Raw genomic sequence first — 27,456 nt, 5'->3', positions numbered from 1 at the left:
CCAGAAGCTATCCCAATTCCCGACATCACTGCGGAGACGGTAGCACGAGCATTTGTGGCCAGATGGGTAGCAGTGTTTGGTGCACCTACTACTCTCACAACTGACAGAGGTAGGCAATTTGAGTCAGCACTTTTCCTTGCACTCACCAACCTCCTCGGCACTAAACGCATCCGCACAACAGCATACCATCCTGCCGCAAATGGTTTAGTGGAGCGTTTTCACCGCCAACTTAAAGCTTCTCTCAAGGCTCATAACAATGTCCGTTGGACTGAGTCACTCCCTTTAGTCTTGCTGGGTATACGCACAGCAATCAAGGCGGACATTGGATGCTCTGCAGCAGAACTTGTGTTTGGGACAACAGTCACTCTACCTGCACAATTTGTAGCTCCATCACAAATCGATACTGCTGATGACCCATCTAACTATGCCCACAGACTAAAGAGAATGATGCGGGAATTACATCCCACTCCTACTCGAAAACAGCAAACTCGAACGCAGGTACATCCTGAACTCCATTCTTCATCTCACATCTTTCTTAGAGATGATACTGTTACAAAGCCATTGCAGCCTCCATACAGAGGACCCTTCCGAGTCATCCGTCGCACTGACAAGTATTTTACCATTGATTATAATGGTAAACATGAAAATGTCAGTGTCGACAGACTGAAACCGGCTTTCATCGAGCAGGAGGCTACCACTCCATTTCATCATCAAGATCCACCTGACCAAGTTCATCAACAATCCAACTCCACGGACTTGGCAGGGGATCCTGATGACAAGCATATGCCTCCCGAAATTCGTAAGACCCGTTCTGGTCGCCATGTCAGGTTTCCTGCCAAGTACATTCAATTTTTCGGAGACGGTTGAAACATTTCTCAAAATTCACTGATGTTTCCACTCCTTTTATTTTCTTGTTTTATATAGCCAAGTTCCCTTTTACTTTCCCTTGTCGATTTGTTACTACATTTCTATTCGGTACAAATCTAGGGGGGGGGGGGGAGCTACTGTAGTGACTTGACTATATCTTTTTATATATCTACATCTATATATTCTTTCCTTGTATATATTTTCATTTATATTTCAACATTCTGTATATGAATTGTATATAAATTCTTTCTTTTATTTCCAATTTCATATATTCTCACTTGTTCACGCCATGTGTATGTACTACAATACTGTACATTCACAGAGCAAGCCAACTCATTTTCTGTCCAAATCTACTTGGCAAACACATTCTTATATTGAGAAACAACCTTTCTTTTGTTCCTAGACTTGGAGCAAACATCCTTTCATTGTTCCTTGTTTATTGCAATGAACTTGCAGGTATACAACATCACTACAGAGATGCTTGCATGTTTGCTTTTCTCACAGTCTGCTTCTCTCCTCTTTGTTCTTCTCAACTGTGTTTTGCCCCCTTTTTGGCGCTTATTTCTTTGTCTCATCTTTTCTGATGTTGGTAAAAACAACTTGTTTTCTCTACCACATCATCACTCTACTCTCTGCCTTCGTCCTGACCACTCATGCATATCGAAAACTTGCATACAGTGTAGCGGACATGTAAAAACATAGCAGACGACGTTTGCAGACCTCGCGATCATCGTATGACTAGCGGTGCAGAATGTTCCATTGTGGCTTTATGGGGGAGATAGCATTACAGAGGGATAAAATGTATACACAAATAATGTTTCAGCGTTGATTCACAATATTTTGTGTCGATTTCATAAATTATTGTTGTTTGAACATTTAAAACATAATTATAAAGTGAAAGGAATAAGCAAAACTTAATTTTCAGACTTACCTATGCAGTGGTAAGCTAGGATGCACCCCTCGTATACATAATTGACCCGTCACAGTTTTCAGAGACATATCCAACTTTCAGAGAATAAAATTGATTTTTGTTGGCAAAAATAACGGTATCTGATATATTTATATCTATAGTTCGGACTGACAATGTATATATATTTATACATACCTAATAAAATGTTCAGCACTGCAATGGAAAGAGCTAGAAAACCGCTGTGACTCGAACAACACACCGACGTACACATAAACTCTGTCCAGCCCTATATGTTGAATGCACGTCGAGTGTAGGATTGCTCTTCGGACATCACTATCACAAAGAAAATCTCCTCTGATTTGATGATAAAAGTGCACTATTTCCTTATTAACCAATCTCCGTGGTTCTTTAATGAGTATTTGCCTTACAATTAATGTGCCCTTTATTATCATCTGGGCGGAAATTCTTGATACCATCACCCACCGATGTGACGACGGATATAATCCACCCGGGTACTATAAAAATGTCCCCCAAACCCATTATCCCAATACATATCCCTGACTATGGATGGTTTTGAGTGATTTTAATGTAATAAAGTGCCACATTTCCCACCAATTGAATTAAAAAAAAATTATGGTCATCTGATAGAAGAAGTTGTTAACATTCATTTCAGGGGGGCGGAAATTCTATATGAATCAACACTTGTCCTTGATACACATTTGTTTGTGAAAAAAGGGTATGATGCAAGGGAATTCTGCGTGTTATAAGGGTGCGCGCGTGCAGCGAGGACCTTCTGTCCGCTAGTTTTCCATATGTGACCATCTCATCCAGCTGCTAGTGAGGATCGACTCAAATCTTGTGGAGGATCAACTTATACTTATCTCTCTACATTTTCCAATTCTTACTTCTTACCGTCATTTCCACTCCTTCGAAGTCTATATTCACTCTGCATATTTAATGAGCTCATTACTTCGCGAGTCATTTTGTGACATCTGTCCTTTTTTCTAATCTATTTGAAATTGTGAAGTGTATATATTTCTATTCACGGATTTGTGCAATTTATCTGAGCGGCTGGACCCCATTCTATCTTCTGGCGAGCAAGAATTAAGGTAGGACCTAACTTTTATATAAATATTAGGAGATTGTATAGCCAATTTCCTAAACTCTCAATGCCTTTCAACTTGAATCGACCAGCATACAACGCATCTCTCTTCCTCCTCAGAGTAAAGCGCGCCAGAATCTGTCGCTCCTTTCCTCTAGACTTCTTGCCGATGCGGTGATATGAAGACAGGTCCTCTGCTTTCAGCTTTACTCCAGCTTTCTCTGCCACTGCTAACACTTTGTTGTGGAGTATCTCCTCACTCTCTTCGTCTTCACCCTCCTCTCCCTCTTCACATTCCTTAATACCGCAGAAACGAAGATTGTCTCTCCTTATTTGCTGGTCTAAGTCATCGTCCCTGTATTGTAGACGGAGGAGGTGTGGGTTCACCACCTCCTTTACAGCAGAGAGGCACACATCCTTCACTGCTGTAATGATAGCAGGTATAGATGCCTCCATGGCTGACTTAACTGCCTTTTTTAGCAGCTCTCCAAATTCGCCTTTTTTACTTTCTTGAATGTCCTGCAAATGGCTCTCAATATCAAATGAGACAAAATGCCCCCTTTTCTCATCCTCTGCTTCTGCCCCCGTCATTCCAATTGTTTCATTCACTTTGTGGTTGAGCAATTTATCATCCACATGAAAATGTAATTAGGACTAACGCCTATTAAATATATAAATTAAAAAAAATCAGATATTGGCGGCCGCGACGGGGAAAATGTGTATGAAATAGTTTTCCATCCCTCCTATTTAAAATAATTGATAAAAGCTGGATCTGTCGGCCCCTGGAAATGACGGAAGAAAACGCGACTGAGGAGAATGGGGACGTCGGTGATGGGTACAGATATTTGTCGGTAATCAGGGCCTCCACCCCCCCCCCCATGGAAAAGGCGTCACCCCTGTTTACCTCTGCTTATTTTTACCTCTGCCATTATTGCCTCTGCCATTATTACCTCTGTCACGGTGCCCCCCCAAAAAAAAATCCCTATAGAATAAATAAAACCACTAAAAACCATTCAGTCATATCGAGGCATCTCTTTATTTAATATCATTCAAAAGGATAAAGAGGGCAGTCATTCGTTTCATCTGTGAAAATTAGATTTATAATGTCTCTTGTGGAGAGAGAGAGAGAGAGAGAGAGAAAAACAATATTCTATGAATTTTGTTCAGGTTGGGTGCAGGAATTAGCATTAAGGGAGGGTGTTCATTTTACAAAAAGACATTCTTTCCCCCATATTCCCTGACAGCTTAGTAGTTCTGTTTATATGTTTAGTAATCACCGCATTTTTTTTGTCTAGTGTAGTGGCAGCTATAGATCCAGGATTTTATAATAAAGGAGGGACAAATAACAAATTTGAAAATAGAGGGGGCCGTATGCAGGGGACAATTTTCTAAAATTAAGGTACATTCAATATGTATGTTAATGGGCAGTTATCAGGGGCGTGTGGCCCTAGCATCCCGCCTGGATCCGCCATTGGAACGTTTACAATAGTCAATTCAAACTTCTTTCAGATAAAAACTATAGATGAAAACATGAGAAGTATTTAAAATCAGGCTTATTTTTCTATTTTATTTCTCCCTTCGTGATCGTGCAGCATTCACTTTATATATAGGTTCAGCCTGTAGTGATTTATGTTATTTTATGTTGGACGACGAAGAAGGAAGAAGCAGAAGAAGAAGAAGAAGAAGAAGAAAAAGAAGAAGAAGAGAAGAGGAAGAAGAGAAGAAGAAGAAGAAGAAGAAGGAGGAGGAGGAGGAGGAGGGGGAGGAGGAGGCGAAGAAGAAGAAAAAGAAGAAGAAGACGATGAAGGAGGAGGTAGGAAAAGAAAAAGGAGAGAATGTGGGTGTGGTTTGGGTGTGTTATTTTCAATTCTAGTTGGTGTTTCATAAAGCTGTTCGTAAGCTGCTGCTATTGCTACTACTACTACTACTACTACTACTACTACTACTACTACTACTACTGTACGAGGCCTATTATTATTATTATTATTCATGTTGTTGTTATCATTCTATCATTGTCATTAGTATTATGACAACAAACAATGAGAACAAAGTTCGAAAAAGAATTCAGAATGATCATAAATTGCAATGCAACACAAAAACACGACAGTAGAATCTCTATGCCATTCAAGATCATAAAGTGGACATTAATTTGGGGGACAATGTTTGCCCATTGGGAGATTCAGATTTAACATGTTTCTCGCTGGAAAAACTACTTTCCAATTCCTTTATAATTTTAGACCGTCAGGTTTTTTTTTTTGGGGGGGGGTAGGATAATTTTAATCCCTGCATTTTTGTTAGATGCATGATTACAAAAGAAGATTTATTTGACATTTTCTCAGACTCTGGTTTATTCAAATTCTATCAAAGCCAGGAATATCATTTTCGGTTGAGTGACCAAGGAATTTTAAACGGCTGTTTACCATGTTTACAGGAGGGAAGATTCATTTGAAGTCTCCGCAGACTTTCGTTCAGAACAGGACCATTTTTAGAAGATAAGTTGGTATGTATGTTTCAAAACTTATCTAATATTAAGCTTGCTTTTTCTTATTTCCATCCTTTGTGGCATTCATCATAAAGTCAAACAGTATACTCTTCTTATGACTGGTTTCAGTCAAGTGGAGGAAGAGAATGTATATAGGAAGTAGAATAAGGAGGAGGAGAACAAGAAGAAGAAGAAGAAGAAGACCTGGACCTCTAGGTAGAACGGAGCCATTAGATCAACGGCTCTGAATAGAGTGATCCATCCGTATCTTTTTAAGTGTTTATAAAAAAAAATATATTTTATCTTATTTCTCGTGCAATGTATTTTGTTGTGATTTTCATACTGTAAATAAAACCAAACCAAACCAAAAGAAGAAGAAGTAGAAGAAGAAGAAAGAGAAGAAGAAGAAGTAATACCCTAAAATACTTACCTGGGTATTTACTTTTTGATAACACTAACATTGAGTAACTTCTAAGTTTCTTGGTTTACACATTGATGAGAATTTAAGTTGAAAATATCACTGCAATAATATTTGTAAAGTTTTGTCTAGAAATGCTGGTGTAATGTGTAAATCAAGACATTTTGTCCCACAATATATTTTGCTTATTTTGTATTCAACTCTAATTTTTCCTAATCTTCATTACGGAGTTTTGGCTTGGGGTAAGTCTCTAAAAACACAACTTGAAAAGATACTTGTCACTCGTGCTCAAAGAAGGGTGATAAGAATTCAAAGCAGATTACCGTGCACACACTAATGTTTTGTTCTGTAGTAATAAACTATTAAAGGTAGAAGATATCTATCTTCTACAGTTAGGTTTACTCATGTATGATAATGAAAGTGGTACACTTCCGAATGCATTAGTGCAAATGTTTAGAAAGAACAATCAAGTTCACAGTTATGATACTAGACAGGCAACTGCACTTTATATGCCACGCGTAATGATATTGTTGACTAATATTATGTACAAATGTTGTGAAAGAAGAAATAAATGAACCAACCAACCAATAAGAAGAAGGAGAAGAAAAAGAAGACGGGGAATGAAAGGAATGACAATGATAATAATGAATGTGTCAGATTTACATAGGGCAATTTTTAGACATATACCATGCTTTTGGAGGGTGTAAATAGAAAAAAAAAAGAAAAAAAAAAATGTTGTCGCCCATTTTACGGGGTGCTCAATGAAGGTATATGTTATGCCCCCGAAGCTACCGCCATTTTGTTTAATCCATTAGAAGCTAAAATAAGCCCTCATTAATATTAATTTCGTACGATGCTCCCTCGTCGACTGTGGTTTTGTACGTGTATTAGACAATACGCACATCAGCGCAATGACAAAGGTCAACTTGGCAAATTCATTAATGTATTCATTTTGTTACGCGCTCGTGACGCGAAGGATTCAGCGAATCAAGCAAGCGCAAATCTGAGACGATACATTGCGCTCAATAAAGTATCGATATCACAATCGATATCACTTAAAAACAAAGCATTGTTTGTATTGTGTCTTATAGGCCTATAAAGGGAAGATGAAAAGAGTAGTCTTCAAGTCGTGATTAGTTAAAGAGGTCTCAAGTGCTTTTGCCATCCCCAAATTGTCACATGTTAAGATATGTATACAGCAATCTTAGTTTTTAACAAATGTAAAGAATCAATATTAATTAATCAACATTAGGGGGCCTACATTATACAAGCTCTGCTTTTCAGTTGGCCCTCCCTCCCTTTCAATCATTTATATTTCGATTTGATAATTGTCTATTGTAATTTTATAATGTTGTCAATTTTTGTATGTACTTCAATTGTGATTATATGTTACTTGTCAATTGTATCATAATTGTAAATATGAAATTGAAAGTGGAAAATAAAATAATTGATTTGAATCTAGACTCTAAATAGCCGGCAGAGGCCGCCGAACGGATCAAAGGGGGCTGTTGCACTGACCCAAAAGTCTTAATTGTTTTCTTTTTTTTTCTAGGGGGGGGGGGGGCGGGGGCGGGTGGGGGCAGAACATGGTTATTACAATTTGATGGTAATTTTCACTGGTTGAGTATGGTTACTGAAAAAAATAACTGTCACCACTAATAGAGTACATTTCTTGTTACAAATTTCGAAAAGCAAAAAAAAAATCTTTTGTTCAAGGTATAATACGTAAGGGGCCGGTCCCCTCATGGATCCCCGTGCCTGTTTTCTTCATCTGGCGTCCGTTTCATAATGAATTACAGCTATTTAAACATCGCTGTTATTGTGATTACCGTGGTAACCTAGATTATGATTGGTTATAGCAGTTACCATCGTAGTTAACTACGATGGTAACGGCTATAACCAATCATAATTACCATACTTGTAACTCATGATGAAACGGGCCTCAGTTTATCATGTTTAATACGTTTCCTGTCCCCTCTATTCTCCAGCATTTCTTGCTCTGTTTTTCCATTTAATAATTTTCCCACTCACGTTATTTTGGTGCCGCCTTTCTCCTACATATATTTCCTTCTTCTTTTCCCACTTGTTATCTGTCTCCTGGTTTCCATAAATCTCGTCTTATTTCTCTTCCATCCCTTTGTTCCTACTTCCCACCATTCGTGCTCTCTTACCCCCCCCTCTAAATTATATCTTCATATGGGCCCCTCCATTTCTTTCTCCTCTCTTTTCAACCCCCTTCTCATCACTCTTTCTCTCTCTCGATCTCCATCTCATTTGAATTTTGCCAATTCCAAATCCCTTTCATTTTAGCTCTGTACAAATACTATATGAATACAAATGAAAGACATGAAGGCATTTTCTGGTTAGTTGTGAATTTTATTAATAGCCAGAAAAAATATCACATTATCAGAGGATTTAGCCTTACTTTTTTTCTTAAGCGTATGTTAATACTTTGAATCGAACGAAATTGTTTTTTGTATGCAGGGGCAGCGATCCTGGGGGGCACAGTTCCCCCTACTTTTTGAAGCACTAAAAAGTGCCTTTAATTTTATGTAAGAAAAATGCCCCCTCACGAACGTGTACTGTGTCCCTTTCACCTGACGAGAACCTGTTTTAGGTGTTACCAAGTGCTCTTCCTTGTATGCAAATTTTTACCAAAAAATGCCCCCCGAACGTGTTCTGTGCCCTTTCATCTGAGGGCCCGTTTTAAGTGTTAAAAAGTGCCCCCTCGCCTTCTTGTAAGTGCCCTTTCTCGAATAACTGCCCCCTTTTACCCAAGAAAAGTGCTCCTAAAGAATTTGTTCTGTGCCCCTTTCACCTGAGAAGGACCCGTTTTATGGTCACCATGACGAGTGCCCTTTGAAACAAGAAAACAATAAGGAAATCCTTTGTGCATTAAGTTTAATAATTCATGTGAGTGGGGGTAGATAAGCAGTTTCGTACACTACAGATGGAGGGGGGGGGGTCGGGCTTGAAGGACTCTTGCACCCCCCAAAAAAAGGGTGGAATATATCATTCTGAATATTTTGTCGAAATCTATCACAAAATTGGATTTTCTTTTTAAAAATGTCAAAATTTTGCTCTCTCGCAACTTCTTTAAAATTTCACATAATACAGCATTTTACCTGTGCCCCCCCCCCCCCCACTTTCAACTTCACTTCGCCGTTCCTATTTGTATGTTTATAGCTTTTCCTTTTGCAATCAGTTTTAATGAAAATCGACAGGAAATGTCATACTTCATGAATTTGGGGTTGTGATGATAATTAAACAAAAACAATTGGACTTGAAAAAAAAAAACCTTTTCCATCTTTATCAAGTGCTTCCTAAGCTAAGTCACTCTTCAATTTGTTGGATTTCTTGAATGAAAACATCTGTTACACCAGTCCTGCAGATTGAAAAAATAGGGAAAGAAAATCAATGAATTTAAATTAAAATTGTCATGATTTGTAAAACATAAATGTTTCAAGAAAAGTAAGACTATACATACCGGTATATAAATTTCTTCATCACATAACATAGGAAATCTTACTTCTACTAATCATAAACTTGTACTTCTACAAAGCATATCACTTAAACCTGTTCTATGCAGTTTGCATACCACTCTCCATTATAACTACATGTACTCTATAAAAAAAAATGTCAGAGATTTCCCATGAATATGAATATATGAATTAACATATATAAATTATATATAATAGTCAGAATTAATGATGATATGTTTTGTTGCACAGAATATTTTGATCTGCGAATAAAAACGACACCTATCTATAACCTAAAAACAGAATTGAAATGTTTTTTTCAAAGGCAGGTCTATTTGTTGCCTAAAAATATTGTGAAAACCCCCCATTACTAAAAATAATCACTTATTAACTCACTCATATAACTGCTGTAGGTTGTATTTCTCTTTGTGGTCCTATCACTGTTCTATTAGGCCTACTTTACCAATTGTTTATCATCATCAATCACCTCCATGGAAATTGTAGAGCTGCATCATCCTATTGGACAAAATGTAAAATAATAAGATTTAAAAAAAAATGTAAATCTACAAATATGAAATATGAATATCACACTAAAGAATGAATAAAATGAATTTTATAAAATATAAAACATGAAAAATAAATATTGCTTTGTTTATAAACAAATAGGAAATAAAAAGGCCATTTAAATATTAAATAGATCAAGGACATGACCTTATTTTATAAATTTGCCCAAGGTACATAACTTTTGGCATTGGTTCTATTTTAGACTCGAGAGAGTCGAGAGCCTGTATATATAAGAAGTGTATATTCAGTATAGATCCTACCTCTTAGCAGTGGCTCAGGTTATTTTTATTTAATGTAAACATGCTTGGTTAACATTCATTTCAATGCATGTAATGTATCTGTAATTTTGTATGGGTTAGTTTAACTTTTATACCTGGATGAGAATCTGCAAAATGATACATGCACTTATGATCATCATGTTTAACCATAGATACCGGGTAGACCTCTACAGTCTACTGTTTTTCCTGTTCTTCAAACTCAACCTGTTTGTGAAAGAAAAGAGAGAACAATAAGTGTCAAGTGATCTCTTTCATGGCCGTATGTACACTGTTAACAAAAACCTGATTTTACAGAAAAAAAACAAGAAATTGCAGAAAGCAATAACAGAATCATTCTGTAAATTCATAAAACAGGAAGTTTTCTACAGAACAGGACTGTTTAAAAAGAGGAAAATGGTGTTTTATTTAAGGAAATTTGTAAGGTTCCATACACCAAATACCAATTTCCTGTAATTTTACATGATATAATGTAAGATTATGCAATCTGGTAAAATTACAGGTGTTCTCGAGACTCTGCTGCAGGAACTTCTTTTATTTTAAGAATAAATTTTCTAACAGTGTAGGGGGAGGGGTTTGGGTGGGAGCTGAAATGTGAAAACCTTCATAAAAAAAAAGAATTGCATGAAATCCTTCAATTTTACTTTAGAAAATGCAAAAAACAGCCTTAGGCAATATTGGTAGGTTCGGGCCCTCACTTTCTGAATTTCAGGTTTCTCTATTTTTTTTTCACATGTCTGCCCCCCCCCCAAAAAAAAAAAAAAAAAAAAAAAAAAAATCTGCATCTTTTTATTACGAATCTTAGTTCATTTGATTTTAACAACATAATTTCATATTATCATGCACTAGGTCTAGATCTATTTGTAAGAAAGTATAGATCTAGTCCAACCAGAATCAGTGCTGCGTGACAGCATTCATGAATCATGTATCTAAATAAGGTCTAGATCTAGACTATCGATAGACTCTCGATCTATCTAGACCTAGAATGTAAAGCTAACCCTTCGGTGACTTTACCTAGATGTATATCGATTTAGAAATTTTTGATGTCTGGTTTTTTTCCTGGCTAAACCTTCATTGCCATTATTGACCGAGAGTAGATCTATCATTCACTTTAGATCTAGTCCTTGGTCCACCGACAGTCTAACCCAGGGAGCTCCCGCTGCGCGGGCGGGAGCTCCCTGGGTTACCGACAGTCATAGTCATACTCGTACATGTAAATGTAGTCGTTTAGGCCCAGACCTACATCTAGGCCTAAAATTATAGACCTAGATCCTAAGCCCTGGGGGTACATGTCTAATAAGTTAGATGACTAGATTTGAATTAGGTAGGCCCAGATCTACCTACAACTTGCATCGATGGATAAAAGTAAAGTAACATAAACTGATAAAGTAAAATTAAGAAGAAAGACTAGGCTCTGTTAACCAGAAATTAGATCTTGATCTATTGATAATAAGAGTGAGACAAACATGCAGAGCAGCATGTTATTTCTAATACCGAGTCTAACTATATAAATTACAATAAGAATTAAAATGGGTGGGGGCTAAATGCAGAAGCCTGAAGTTATGCAAAATAAATTTGATATCTGAAACTGACGAGAATCTAGTGAGGATTGACACAATGACAGGCATATCTTCTTCCACACTCCGCTTCACAGTATTCCTGACTGAGTCTCGATCTACTGAAGATAGATGCAGATCTCCCTCTAGATCTAACGTTATACAGTGTACAAAAAGAAGCTTCATTCTTCTTGTTTTAATCAATCGTGGGCTCCCGGCCCGATTTTCTCTCGATGCCCTGCCGGCTAGGAGCCCGTACAAAATACATGTGGTTGACACAGCGGCATAACCACTGAAAAGCAACATACAGGCTGCACTGGGCCGGGCGACGATGACAATCTAACTTCAATTTCAAAGACCAAATTCTGCTTTTCTTTAACAGAAGAATGATAGCAAACTCTCTAATTAGTTAAAGAAATAACCTGAGATCACAAAATACAGTGTGAAATGTGTAAATAGTCCACAGAATTAATGTGGTTATATCAATTTATACATACTCACCGGAGTGTTCGTAGGTCCATTTTTGTGTGGAAAGAAAAGTTTCATAATGAATAAATTAGATGACGTAATGAGGTCAAATGAATAATTAATTCTGTAACACGATACCACTGGTATCGATGACAAAGAATCGGGGAAATCGCGTATTAATGACGCTCTTAGCCAATGAAAAGGCCGGATTATGAATATCTTCATGCTCATGAATGTCAATGAGGGCTTATTTTTGTCTTCAAATGATCGCGGTAGAAGGGCGGCGGTGCGAAATTGAGTAAGTAGAGCAAAGCCTTTTTTAAGTGATTTCTGATTATGGTAACATATATATCTAGGCTTTATATTTCGCGAGAAAGTGTAACGAGCGAGCGGTTTGGAAAAATATTCAAAGTTGATGTTGTTAAACTCGTTTTTGGTCAATTACTGTTAAAAGCTGTCTCTCCTGGGCAAGTCCCGTAATTTCGTCTGCGCAGGCACTAATCCGCGTTTCGCTATTAAAGCGCGGTGGCATTGGAAAAATAAGTAACTGGAATCTGCATGCTCAGCGCACAGACTATGGTTCTAATTCATCGAAAATAGGATATAAAAGCAAATATATCAGGCGTTTCCTTCGAAAGCATAATGGGAATTGCCAGAACAATCACGGATAAATAATTCCCACTATATTTTCTGAGAGCCTGATATAATGGCGTCGCCAGTATCCGTCGTCTTTGATTTCGTGTTCGCTCATGTATGATAAAGCCAGTCAGAAGTGTAAGAATACCATAACCAAGCAATTTGTCTCGACATTTTCGTTCAAATTATTATGTATATAATTATATATTATATTTTATAAATTATACATGTACAACAGCTTTGGCAACTCTTGTTTTTAAATGTTGTGAAAAGAACGAATGAAGAGAACAATCATGACAATGGTAGGCGTAGCTTAATCAAATCAAGATTCTCCAGAGCCATCTACACTTTGGAAATATTGGTGAGGCTGAAAAAAGTACTCTACCGGAAATCGAACCCAGGCCCCTAGCTAAGAATGCCGGTGCCTTAACCACTTGACCAGACCGGTTAGTGGCTAGGGCGACCCCGATCCGATTGACCGTCAGAAAAATAGATTGTCGACCCCACCAGTTGAATTTCCTTTGTCAGATGTAGATGAGTTTTGAACAATGCCAAGCCGCAGAAATTTAATTCATAGTACTAAAAAAGTTCTCTATTGATAATATTGGTAGTAGGCTATTGATGTCCCTTGATGTCATTTGATGTCACTTCCATGTGAATACTGTAGTTTTAGCCAGGTCCTCGAGCGTAATGGTATGTTTGTATATTATAAGAGGCTACTAGCTGACATGCTTAAATGGTAAAGAAATATAAATAGCACAAAATGACATGTATTGTGAGGTAGCAATACTTATTGACGCGAATTGATATGTATTATTGTCATCATGACCGTACGCAAAAATAATTTGCTTGGGGGCAGGACGCGTAAACTTTTTTTAATTGAAAGCGAGGGAGCGACCGAGCTTTCGTTAGCCTGGGCGTTTGTGCATTTTGTAAAGTGAAATTAAAAGATTTCGTGCATACTTTTGGTGAATTTTGTGACAATTTTCAGTAAAATAACGTCAGTTTTCAAAATTTCGGGGGGGGGGGGGGAGTGGGGGCAACTGCCCCCCCCCCCGCTGCAAATGGCCGTGATTGTCATGCGAGACATAGAAAGTGATATATCGCTTGTAGTTCCATTCTCTTGTCGATTTTCTTTATCTTTACGCTCGCAGTGTAAACGATGTTGGTCAAGTAAAAGTAAGCTCACGGTAAAGTGTAACGTCATGGAAAATAAATCTTATCAAAGGAGGGAAAGGAAAACAGTTACTAGGCTCAAACTTTTCACTGTCCAAAATATGGATTCATTTATTTCATAAAATATTGATGGGGTGGGGTTATCCGGACAATTTTGAAGCCTTTTTGGTTTTGGATTTCACAAAAAATATAAATTCAATACTTGTAACCTTTCAACAGTTTTGTTCTTGATAATATTGCTGAACAGTTTATACTAAAAATTGATGGAACTTTTCCTGTTAACTTTTCCAAATGGCTGTTTAAAATTGATTGTCCGGCACACAACCTATCCGGACACACAACAACTGAACTGGGTATGATAGTAAATTAGAAGAACAATTGGATGCCAAGTCTTTCTCATACACTTCTTGATAATTTATTTTTTATTTTTTCATCTAGGCGCACAGCAATGGAGTTCTTAGTGAGGACTTTATTCTGCTTGATGTTTTTCTTCAGTCAAGCAGTATCTCCAAGTTTTAGTGATCAAAGTAAGTAAACGTCGCTTTTTTATTGTGAGGGAAAACAAATCATCGTTTGACTCGATAAATGTATTTTGGGGGTTCAGTCTTGTGGGACCTATATGCCGTACATCTGTACTCCAGTGGGGGAGGGGGGGGGGGGCTTGTTTTTAAGTCCTTAAGACTGAAGTTTGGAAATATATAGCTTTATTGCTATAAGTATAGGTACCAGATCAATAATGCGAGCTAGGAATTTTTGAAAATTGACCTTAAAATTAACAATTTTGAGGACTCTTGTCGATTTTCAGGGTTGCTTCCTTTTTATAAACTTTAAATTTAAGTTCTCATCAGTTCTCATTACTTTTATATCTTCTCCGCTCATTTTACGTAAAAACCGGGATAAAGTATACAAACGAAAATTGGCAGTACGCATAAATTTTATGCTGGGATAGGAGCATGCATAAAATATTATAAAACAAAGAAAAAAAAAGATCGAAAACGAGGGAACGAACCAACCAAGCTTGTCATTGAGGGCAATTTTGCATTTTGAAAACTGAAGATAAATGATTCCGTGGATACTTTTTGGTGAATTTTCTGGAAAGAAAATGCAACTTTTCAAAATCTCTGGGAGGGGGGGGGGGGGGGCTACAGTAACTGCCCCTACCCCCTCCGTTTGCGGACGGCCATGAACAAAAAGGAAGTGATTTTAAAAAGGTTGTAAAAATAACCGAGACACACCCCACGCGCTTCCTTGCGAGGAGGAATAATTTTTAAAAGATAATTGTTTTAATATATAAACATGAAATTGTTTTCATCCTTGATTTTTTCTTTCTCCATACATCTGTTTCTTACAATGCCTGAGGAATGGTTTCATTAAAAGACAATGAACCTAAGTCGGGAGGAAAATGATGGTCATAATTCATATATACGACAACATTACCATCATCATCACTCGCAAGGGGGGCACACTTTTTTATCAACGACATATTTGTATTTTGGTCATAATGCATTTACATACAATGTTAAATGATTTTTGAATTATAGAATTGCCAAAAATAGTATTCTATGGATATTATTGTACTAAAATCGATTACCTTCCATTCTAAGGACCTGGGAAAACATTAATGGATGTCTTGGGAACGTTTAGAAAAGCGTTTAAGAACATTAATTTTTAATATTTTAAAAATAGTACTATTTATTTAAAGGTAAAATTCGCCCAAACAAAAAGTAGATTTAAATAATTTTAGAAAACAAAGTTAAACAGGAATGAAACTGAATTTATAAAGAAACTGTGTTAAAAAACTGGCTTTCTAAAATATGTTCTCATTACGCCATTTAAAACATTAAAGATGCAATTAAAGGCACATGTGCAGGGGGTGGGGTTAATAGGTAACGATTCTTTATATTTCTATTGCTCGATCTCATTGGAGTTGAAGTTTCTGAGAAAAACCTCTTGCAGACGTGTGGACATTCCATTTTGTTCGATATCGTTTTACAAGCGTTCCTTTAAAGGACGTTTCCTTTTGTAAAGCTTACTGACGTTTTAAAACGTACTTTAAAAACCCCTGTGATTTGCGTAAAACGCCAAGCCCAAAACTTTGACGTTGAATATACGTTTTAAAAACGTCAATTTAAGACGGAACCTCAATGTTTTGCAATGGTTACGTAAACATGAGTTTGCTGGAAAGCAAAAAATCCTCGTAACATAACGTCTGTTAGGATTGATTGCATGTAGAATCAATCGTGAACGTCAACCGTAAAGGCCAACTCACACCTAACCGAATTGCCTGAAATATGCCTTGCGATGGCTGGCGAAAGGCACTCTATTAAAAATCGTGTTCAATGGTAACTGATAGTAAATCATATTTACCCTTCGTGTTTGGGTTCGTACACCTTCTGAACTAACAGCTGCGATAATTCAAATTCTCGCGGAACTTTTGAACATGTTAAAAATTTGCGGACGAATGGAAAAATTGTTGGTAATCTGTTTGAATTCCCATCTCTTATTTAGTCTGCGGTAATCGTTCGTTTATCGTTCGTGGGTTATTGTCGCGCATAGTCCCTCATCGCGGTTTTTGCCAAAGTGGACCGATCTCGAAAGAACCCTTAACGAAGCAACACGATGACAGAAACGTACAATAACGCCCGATCTATTCCCTCGTCTTCGTTTCTAATCTTACGCCATATCAAATAATTGCTCACTGTTCGTTCGTCTTATTGGGTTATATCAACCCTTCGCTCGCCTTCGGCTGCAATTAACTCAAAGAGGTGAATCGAAAATCGATATCCTTCGCGTGTCATATTTATCCTTCGCTTACCGTTTGTTGATAAAATTTGACAATAGTTTACTGATCGCATGATTTGACGGAAATTTTATATGAATTCGCATGCATTTCGTGCATTTTTCCCATTCGTCACCCTTCGTCCGCCTACATTCGGTCAGGTGTGAGGGGGCTTTTAGATCATTTGCTGAAGCTAGGGTTACACCAAACCCTAATTCTCCCGAAAAAATTCGGACCGATTCTACCCGAATATGACCTAATGCGGATGGATTCGGTCGTTTCAGAACCTATTCGTCTCTTATTCGGGGCTCCCCGAATAGAGACGAATGAGCCCAGAATAGGCCCTGATTCAACGCAGAATCGCCAAGAATTGACCCGAATTATTGTTGGCCATCCCGGATAAAGTCGAATCCCTCCACGAATGTTCCCGCATCTCTCCGAAGAATACTCCCGAAATCACCCAAATAGCCTACGTGTATTCGGATGGATTCGCGGCTGATTCGGTTCCGGTGTTATACGGGACCCAGATGAAATCCTGAAATAGCCCAGTGGGAGAAATGCTAATCTTCCTTACGGAGACGTAATGTACGATATTTTATTAATTTTGAGTGTGTGGCTTATCATATTTCATGAATTGTGTTATTTTCTTCTTATTTGCTTAGGGACTGAGATCATATGTATGGATGAACAAGGAATACTTGAATGTGTTGGGGGTACTATTGCTATCGACAGCGCTGTCTTTGGGCGAACGGACACCACAAGCTGTCCAGTTAATCCACCACCAACTAGCCTAACAGGTTGTGAAGTCGATGTGGTGTCGGGGGTAAATGCGAGATGTGCCGCAGTAGATCTTTGCACCCTACCAGGCACGTCAACGGGCGCAGAATATCTACTAGAAGAACCTCCTTGCCCCGATGTCCGATCTAAGTACTTGAATATTTCATACCATTGCAAAGGTAACTCAGTCATTGACATTAGCTTTGTGAAGAAAATGTTATGTTGGTATAAAAAATTATGATAGGAAAATCATGAAATCCTTAATCCAAAGTGGCTGAATCCTCCTCCCTGCAAATCTCGTGAATAGTGAGATTTCCCTTTCTCTAAACTCTATCCTCAAGTCAAATTCAATATCATCGCACAATTGGACATAGTAAAGGTTTCTCTTTCATATTGGTCGTTTATTTTGTATAAAATATTTTGTATAAGACAGTCACAAGACGAGATTTCTAAAATTTTGGAGTAGCATGAAATCCAGAGTTCTAATTGGCTGGATAGGGCTTCAAAACGAGTGAGGGTAATTTGAGGAGATTACCACATGATTGTAAACTTGGAGGGGCCCCAGCATGGAAACCGTTGGAATTTGGTTGGGTATTTTGTCTCTTTGACCAATCAGAGTGCAGTTTTCTTGATTTCAAGCTGCTTAATGTATTTGACCGATGAAAAGTGTTATTTTGACCCGATTAAACAAAATATAATTTATTTTTAAGAATTGGTCTTCACTTGATTTTTACTAGTCTAGATAAAACTGGTATACGTTTGAGGAACTGGTTTCCATTTGGTTTATATTACTGGTCCAGTTAAAAATCAATGACCCAGTAAAAGTGTAGGCCTACTGAAAACCATTAAATACTGGTCTGTGTTTTTTTTTATTTGTGGATACTCACAGGTGAATCGTTAAAACAGTCGGTTTTTAACAATCTACCTCATGTGAATAATTGCTCCTGTGACATTTGCTCCGGTCTTTATATCTCAGAGGGCATAGGGTTAGAGTTGAGATTGTAATAGGGTTTTCGGTTCAGAATAATGTAAAGATAAGGATAAGAAGCAATTGGCTCAGCTGGGGAGAGATGCAATAGTCAAAGATAGTTAAGACACTCTGTAAGGAATCGACTTTACATTTTTGCACCGGAGTACTGTAATTTTCCAGAAAGTGGGAGTTGTCCAAATACCATGAATACTTCTGAGAAGTAAAACGACAGCAATACACAAAATTTTCTGTAACTAAACCTGTAGCAGAATATTTCAATCAAACAGGTACTTAACGAACAGATTTGCGTTTTTGCATTATCATACATAAAACTTGTGCCTCTGACCCTTGAAGTCTTTGCATAATCAAGCATTATCAAAATTGTATTTTGTTTCACAAATATATACAGATTCGAATGAGTGTGATCTACAATTACACAATTGTGATGAGCATGCAACGTGTACCAACACTCCTGGGTCATTCATCTGCTCGTGCAAAACGGGATATACCGGAAATGGAAGAGAATGCAGAGGTATGTTCTAATTACGAAAAGTTTACGAAAAAGTTTCGACCTACGAAAAGTTTATGTCAATAGCATGGGCGGAAATCTGTCCTGAAATGTAGGCGGGACAACAGGGGCGGATCTAGCCTTCGCCAGTAGGGGGGGGGCCGAAATTTGTTTCAGCCATAATTTTATGTTAATTCCCGATCGGCCGCTCGAAGGTGATTTTTGTTTGTTTCATTGAAGGAGTAGTCCTCATGGTCACTTCTTAGCTTTATTCTTAAATCAACATATATAATATCATAATCCTTATTTATATAATGCGAGCGCGAAGCGCGTGCAAAGTTTTTTTTTGAAAATTTATGTATTTTTTCCTCAAATTTGAACATTCTGGGCAATGTTTTTCCTGAAAAAGATGTATATACAACTAAATAATTACTACGAACGCGAGGTGCGAGCAGAGGTTAACTGATGAAAAATGTTGAGATTTAGACCCGAGAACGAGACACTCTATTCATGTTTTGTAAATCATGAAAGGGATGAGTAATTGGGGGTCTTCCTTACACCCGGTCCTTACATTAATAATCCGAGTGCAAAATGCAGCCAGAAAATGTTCATATACGTTTAATTTGAATTGACTGCTTGCACTTAGCCATGAAGACGTTACATATTTCAACAATCAAATAATACAAAAAGAATCGAAAATTTTAATCAATTTTTGTAATTGTGAACAGGGTAGCTATATAACTAAACAATTGATGTGAGCAGAAAAATTCGAGAATTAGACCTAAAAATGTGACACTCTATTCATGTTTTGTAAATCATGAAAATGATGAGTAATAGGGGATCTTTCTACATTAATAATGCGAGCACAAAGCGTGAGCAGAAAATTTTTATATTGTGATCTGAAACTGGATAATGATTGAAATAGAGAACAAGTTGAATATCTGATGAATAAACATGCGCGTGTTTCAGATTTAGACCTAGAATCTCGGCATTCTACACATCTTTTATCATGAAAAATCAAAGCGAGCGCGAAGCGCGAGCTTAAACTATTTGATATTCCGATCTGAAAAAAGGGTCAATTTCAGCTATATATTTGAAGCACTTTGTAGGAAAATTGTGAGGTGGATATGGATCGCATTTCATAAAGAGCTGATATTTTTCATTATTATTTGAGTTTTGACATAGGACCGGGACATCCTTAGGACAAGTCATATGGAAATGATGACTATCTTCCTATTCCTCTTGCTAAGCGCGAGATGAAACAAAAGGGACAATTTAATCATTAAATTAATATCTTATTTATTAATGCCTAATGAGGGCGATAAATTTGATATTATGGCCTGAAAACTGGACATTTCAAGCACTTTTGTAATTATGAATAGAATACATCAGTTAAAATATTTTTAAACCATTAATGCGAGCGCAAATCGGAGCCAAAATCTTTGATAAACTGTCATGAAAATCAATATTGAGACATACATAAATAGCCAATCAAAATGCGAGAAGCGCTATCAGCTACGTTTTGATAATCAGACTTGAAAAGGGATATTTTTCAAACTAAATGGAATACACAAAAATAATAGGTACCTAATAAATCGAAATTTGCGAGCGCTCAGTGCGAGTAGAAAATGTCAATATTCAGACCATAAAGCCGTCACTTTTACAGAGCACTTTTAAAAAATCAGTTTGTAAATCACACAAAATAATGAAAGTTCGATTTCCGAGGTAAAATGTGTAATGTATATTGACTTCCAAACTTGATATTTGAGCTCCATATTGAAAAATCACCTAACAGGCAATGCGAGCGCGAAGCGCGAGCGATAATGTTATATAGTGACATGAAAGATCCTTTTTATTTTCCAAGTCTTCCCCTTATCTTATTTTATTCACTCTGGAAAATTTGACAAGCAAAAACAACAAAAGAAAAGGTTTTCACCCAAAATTTAAGGTCATTTAGTCCAAAATACATGTATTATTTCGAATGTGAATGATGCATTTTTCTCCATCATAAAAGACCAACAATAGTAGGGGGGACATTTGATATTGTGTCTCCCCTACTATTTTTGGTAGGGGGACACGTCCCCCCTGTCCCCCCTGGGATTTCCGCCCATGGTCAATAGCGAGCATTAAACAAAATTGGCATCCGCGTCTTGTCCTGACACTGTCGCGAACCTGTTTTTTTCCGTACACGAGAGGGCAATTAACCCATGTGCGCCTGCGTGTGGACAATCGCATTTTTTTCTTCGGTTCGTTCACATGGCGTCGTTTTTCGTTTGTATGGCGAGTATGATAATGGGCTCTTCAATTTTTGTCTTTAATGAATCAAACTTTTGTCTTTTTGAAAATTAACGCGACCGAAATGCAAATTAATATTCCCTCCTGGCATTAATTGCCAAAAAACGGGGAAAATCAAGTTAAAAGGAACAAAAACAGTGACTTACCTCGGCTGTCGCGCAACTTCACTGCCCTGTTCTATCCGAACTTAATACACATAAACATATGGCCTTGAGTCCCCTGTACAGATCGCGCTAGAACTTCGGTCTCTGTATTTGGTGAGTGAAGCCAACGGAGTTCAGCTGAACAACCAACATAACAGAGACCGAAGCTTTTGGTCTAGGTAAAATCAAGGCATGTCGCATGCAACTCACTCTATGAGCTGATCCTTCCACAGAATTTGGAGATTCCTGGAGTCCAGATTAACCACTTCCATGCACATAGCCAAATCGATATTGCTACATCTATTATTATCTCATAAAATTATTCCATTTCACTTACCGATCCATATGAAGTCCATTTGGAGACTTATTTGAGCACTCTATTCCTCTCTGTTCCTCATCTTTTCTTGCTCTAGGCGCTCCCTATAAAGGGGAGTTTTTCCCCTCCCGCACAAAGCACGGAAGCTCCGACGTTTTCCTCGAATTGTTCCTTGTCTGCTCCCGCTCCTTTTACATTCTCTCCCTGTTATCGGGGGGGGGGGGGCAAATAATTCCCGGTACTAAATTTAGAATCAGTTGCGTTGCAAGGATTTCATTTTAGGGGGCGTTGGTGAGCACGCGAATCGTGCGAAACACTTACTGCGCGCACGAAACGGCTCTCTGGGAGGGGGGAGGATGCAGGGAGGGGGTGTTTCCACTACTTACAGTATAAACTTACGTTGCCTAATTTCACTGACACTGGCTACTTAATCATTCAAAATGATGGGCTTATCAAGATGAACAAAAGCAGTGTAAAAGAAAACGGGTCGTTGTATTTGTAAGATAGAAAGAAAAGAGCACTGAACGCGTTTGTAAAGGGGCATTTCTCATGGGAAAATGGGAATCTTTTGGAGGTTCTTGATAGAATGGGGTTCCTTCTTCTGGGAGGGGTACCCCTCAGCCAGTGAGATTATAGTGGTTTTCGGTTGCAAAGTTCTTAGCACTGGAACATGAAGATTGTCTGATATAGAGTAATAGTGAACTCTTTTAAAGCAATAAAACATGCTGAACCTAATATTTGTTTCCATTGTCGTTATTATTCACCATTATTATCATTATCATCATAGTGATTATTACGATTATTGATATTTTTATTGATATTATTAATGTAGAGGAAGCGTGAAAGAGGAAGGACATAATATAGAGAGGAAAAGAGAAATCCAGATGAAGAAAAAAATGGTAGCTGAGGTAAATGATAATAAAAATGGCCGTAAAAGGGATGAAAATATATTAATAGAAGCGCCGAGTTCACCTAGAGCATAGAGAAAAGACGTAGAAAAAAAAAACGAAGAAAAAAGAAGCGAAATTATTTAGGAATAAGATGTTAACATTATTAAAGAGAACAGAGAAAGAGAGAGAGAGAGGGGGAGGTCAAGAGGAACGATAAGAGAAATTGAAAGTAAAAAGAGCTGTGAGAAAAGTACAGACGAAAAGAACCTGGAAGAATATCCAATTTATTTGAATGTGCTCTGTATCTATCAGTGTATGGGATGAGTGTGTGCGTTTCTATGCAAAATATGGTTAGAATATTTTTGAAAAAAAATCTTGAAATTTGCAACAGCCCACTTCGAATGCGGCGCCACTGTATTTGGGTTCATCATTCTAATTGTAACACTTTTTGGTTTCACCTCGGTTGTGTATATTTCTTTAGAGACTATGGTATGAATTCGTTAGACGATGAAGTGAGAGAGGGGATGGGGTGTCCGATTTCGTAGTATTATGAAAAGCATTTTTGCAAACTATTCCCAGTCTAATAATACTCCGGCAGAAGCTGAAATGTTACCTAAAAAAATAGCTAATAAAAAAGGAATCTATTAATGAATAGTTGAATGAATGAATAAATAAATAAATGAACAATTTTATTAATTAATTGATTACACCCTCGTAGCAAAAAAACAAACATGAGCGAGAAAATAAAAAGGTATAGGAGAACGTAAGACGAGCGAGAGAAGACAAGGAATACAGTAGTTCAAGGGATCGTCACAGCTTCTCCCTCCATGCACCCCCTCCGGGGAACGCGTTTTGCGCGCTCAGTAAGTGTTTTACACCAATATATTATAAGGACTTTGTTTCACACGCTTCGCGCGCTGACTACCGCCCCCTTGAATTAAATCCTAGCTTCGCCTCTAATTTTAGACTTAGTTAACGGGAAATTTTTGGCTGTGCCCCTCCCCATTTCAGGCAGAAAACGTAAGAATTAGAGCGGATGCAGACAAGGAACGAATCAAAGAAACGTCGGAGCTTCCGCAATTCGAAAATTGTCTCCCCCCCCCCTCTCCGTTAACAGGCAGAGACCGTAGAGCAGGAGCGGCACAAGCGTACCTACGGGGGGGGGGGGGGCAGGGGGGCACTCTGCCCCCCCTGACGAGCTTAAAAGACCTTTTTTGCCCCACCCCCTGACGAGCTTGAAGACCTTTATTGCCCCCCCCCCCTGACGAGGTTGAAGACCTTTTTTTTCTTTTTTTTTTCTTTTTTTGCTTGTCAATTTTTTTTCTGGTACGAAATTTATTGAAGACCTTTTTTTTTTTTTTTTTGCTTGTCTATTTTTTTTCTGGTACGAAATCATTTTTTTTTTTTTTTTTTTTTTTGGGCTTGTCAAATTTTTTGGCGGCCGATTTTGCCCCCCCCCCTGTGGAAAATCCTAGGTACGCCACTGAGGAGCGGGCAAGGAACAATTCGAAGAAAACGTCTGAGCTTCCGTGCATCGCACGGGAGGGAGAAAACTCCCCTTATAATATGGAGCGCCTTTCGCGCGCTCATTATTAAGTGGTTGCACACTTCGCGTGCTCACTACCGCCCCCTAAACCTAGCAAAGCCACTGATTCTGGACTTAGTTACCGGGAAATGTTTTGCTCTGCTCTCCCCCCCCCCCCTCCGATAACAGGCAGCGGACGTATTAAGATGAGCGAGAGCAGACAAGGAACCAATTCAAAGGAACGTCGGACCTTCTCGCGGGGGGGGGGGGGGTACACTCCCCTCCTGCACCCCCTGGAACGCGCTTCTCGTGCTCACTACTGCCCCCTAAACTGAAATCCTAGTTATACCACTAATTCTAGACGGAATTACTGGGAAATATTTGGCTCTGCCCCCTCCCCCTCTGATAACAGGCACCTGTTACGCCGCTGCAACGAGGCGCCTTAAACCACTCGACCTCGGCACCCGATGAAGGGGGGGGGGGGGAAGTCGGTCTCGCAGACCTTCGGCCTCGTGGGCCTTCGGTCTCGCGGGCCCTCGATCTCGCGGGCCCTCGGTCTCGCGGGCTGCGCGGGGGGCGCGTTTCCGTTTTACACCCTGGCGAAGGCATTTTCCGCAAAAATAGCCACAAAGTGACTAGTGAAGAGTCTACACACGTCGCTGGTTGCAGCATGCGACACACCACCGCATGCAATCAGCACAGTTAGAGCATAGAGTTCCTCGGCACTTCATGATTGTACAGAGAGCAGTCATATGAGTGAAATCCGAACATGCTTTTGCAGTTAGGTTTTTTTTTAATGAAAGTTAATGACAGACAAAATCAAAATAAACAGATACCTATAATAGAAAGACAAATTGAAGTTTGATGGATTGATACACTTAGATGCCGAAAGATATATATAGAAGATAAATAGATAGAGACATAGATAGATAGATAGATAGATAGATAGAAATAGAGAGAGAGAGAGAAAGACAGAGAGATGGATAGATAGATAGATGGGGGAGAGAACTTGAGAGATGGAGAGATGTTATAGATACATATATGGACGGATAAAGAGAGAAAGAGAAAGAGAGAAAAAAGACAGACAGATGGATAGATAGAGAGAGGGAGAGAGAGAGAATTTGAGAGAGAGATAGATGTTAGATAGATAGATAGATAGATAGATAAATAATGAGAGACAGAGAAGATAGACAAATTAACAGATAGATAGATAACTGTAGTTACATAGATAGATAGATAGATAGATAGATAGATAGATAGAGAGAGAGAGAGAGAGAAATAGAGAAAGACAGACTGGATAGATAGATAGACAGAGGGGGAGAGAGAGATAGAGAATTTGAGAGATAGATAGATAGATAAAGAATGAGAGAGACAGAGAAGATAGACAAATTAACAGATAGATACTGTAGTTATACATAGATAGAAGATAGATGGATGGGGAGAGAACTTGAGAGATGGAGAGATGTTTATATAGATAGATAGATAGATCTATGGACGGAAAAAAGAGAAATAGTGAAAGAGAGTAGAGAAAAAAAGACAGACAGATGGATAGATGGATAGAGGGAGATAGAGAATTTGAGAGAGAGATAGATGTTCTGCGGATATCTTCGGTGCGGACTTTTGGATCGCGCGCCAATCTGATTAATGTAAACAAACGTAGACGTAGACTCTTCACTAGTCGCTTTGTGGCTATTTTTCCGGAAAATGCCTTCGCCAGGGTGTAAAACGGAAACGCGCCCACGTCGCTGGTTGCAGCGTGCGACACAGGCGAGTCCCACACAACCGCATGCAATCTGCACAGTTACTGATCAGAGCATAGAGTTCCTCGGCACTTCATGTACAGAGATATGAGTGAAATCCGAACATGCTTTTGCAGTTACGTTTTTTTATGAAAAGTTATATAAATTATTAACTAAATGAATAGAATGACAGACAAAATAAAAATAAACAGATAAATATAATAGAAAGAAAATTGAAGTTTGATGGATTGATACACTTAGATGCCGAAAGATATATATAGAAGACTGATAAATAGATAGAGACATAGATAGATAGATTGGACGGATAAAGAGAAATAGAGAGAGAGAAAAAAAAGACAGACAGATGGATAGCCTAGAGGGGGAGAGAGAGAGAGAGAGAGAGAATCTGAGAGAGATAGATATATGTTAGATATAGAATGGGAGAGACAGAGAAGATAGACAAATTAACAGATATATAGATACTGTAGTTACATAGATAGATAGATAATAGATAAAAGATAGAGAGAAGATAGATAGAGAGAAATAGAGAAAGACAGACAGATGGATAGATAGAGAGAGGGGGAGAGAGGGAGAGAAGAATTTGAGAGATAGGTAGATGTTAGATGGATAGATAGATAAAGAATGAGAGAGACAGAGAAGACAGACAAATTAACAGATAGATAGATACTGTAGTTACATAGATAGATAGATACTGTAGTTACATAGATATATAAATAGATAGAAGATAGATAGATAGATAGATAGATAGATAGATAGGGGAGAGAACTTGAGAGAGGGAGAGATGCTATAGATAGATAGATAATTATGGACGGAAAAAGAGAAATAGAGAAAGAGAGAAAACAAGACAGATGGATAGATAGATAGATAGAGGGAGAGAGAGAGATAGAGAGAGAGAGAGAGAGAGAGAGATAGATAGATGTTAGATAGATAAAGAATGAGAGAGACAGAGAAGATTAACAGATAGATAGATACTGTAGTTACATAGATAGATAGAGATAGAATTTGAGAGATAGATAAATAAATAGATAGATAGAAGATAGATAAAGAGAGAGAAAGACAGAAAGATGGATAGATAGATAGAGAGAGGGGGAGAGAGAGAGAGAGAATTTGAGAGATAGATAGACGGATAGAGAGAAAAAGACAGACAGATGGATAGATCGAGAGAATTTGAGATATATGATTTTATTGCAATAAAAACTATCAAAATACAATCACAAGCAGTCAAAGACTGAAATAAGTGAATGTTTACATACAAATATAATCATAACAAAATATAAAGTAAACATTATAAATTAATATTAAATACAATACAAATTCATACAGATGAAAAAGAAATGTATCATAAATAAATACAAAAGGCCAAAAGTACTACAAAGTGTCACCAAAGAAGGAAAAAGCGGCATGAAAGATTAAGAAAGAGGAGAGAGAAGAGGAAAGAGGTGAGAGAAGGGAAAGAAATTGCGATAAGACAAAGAGAAGGGAAAGCAAGAGGTGGAATTTGAAAGAGAATAGGAGGCAACCTTCAGAGAGAAAAAAACTCATTATGCAATACAAGACATT

At 38.0% G+C, this 27,456-nt stretch overlaps 1 protein-coding gene and 1 long non-coding RNA gene across 2 annotated transcripts; one reads left to right on the top strand and one right to left on the bottom strand.

The window, feature by feature from the left end:
* Window positions 1-2,228: 2,228 nt before the first annotated feature.
* Window positions 2,229-20,876, top strand: LOC135157323 (protein disulfide isomerase CRELD2-like). The gene is made up of 5 exons (XM_064112495.1): window positions 2,229-2,886; window positions 5,311-5,379; window positions 14,372-14,460; window positions 17,375-17,668; window positions 18,869-20,876. The coding sequence occupies exons 3-5, from the start codon at window positions 14,382-14,384 to the stop codon at window positions 19,000-19,002; spliced, it is 507 nt and encodes a 168-aa protein (XP_063968565.1). The 5' UTR covers window positions 2,229-2,886; window positions 5,311-5,379; window positions 14,372-14,381; the 3' UTR covers window positions 19,003-20,876.
* On the bottom strand, window positions 9,065-10,368 carry LOC135157182 (uncharacterized). Its single transcript, XR_010296234.1, has 3 exons — window positions 10,196-10,368; window positions 9,655-9,774; window positions 9,065-9,164 (listed from the first exon to the last, which is right to left on the bottom strand). It is a non-coding gene; the product is annotated as an uncharacterized LOC135157182 (long non-coding RNA).
* Window positions 20,877-27,456: the final 6,580 nt, after the last annotated feature.

The sequence above is a fragment of the Lytechinus pictus genome, chromosome 17 (genome assembly GCF_037042905.1).
Source record: "Lytechinus pictus isolate F3 Inbred chromosome 17, Lp3.0, whole genome shotgun sequence".
NCBI lineage: Eukaryota > Metazoa > Echinodermata > Echinoidea > Temnopleuroida > Toxopneustidae > Lytechinus > Lytechinus pictus.
This window is presented reverse-complemented; position numbering and strand designations above follow the sequence as displayed.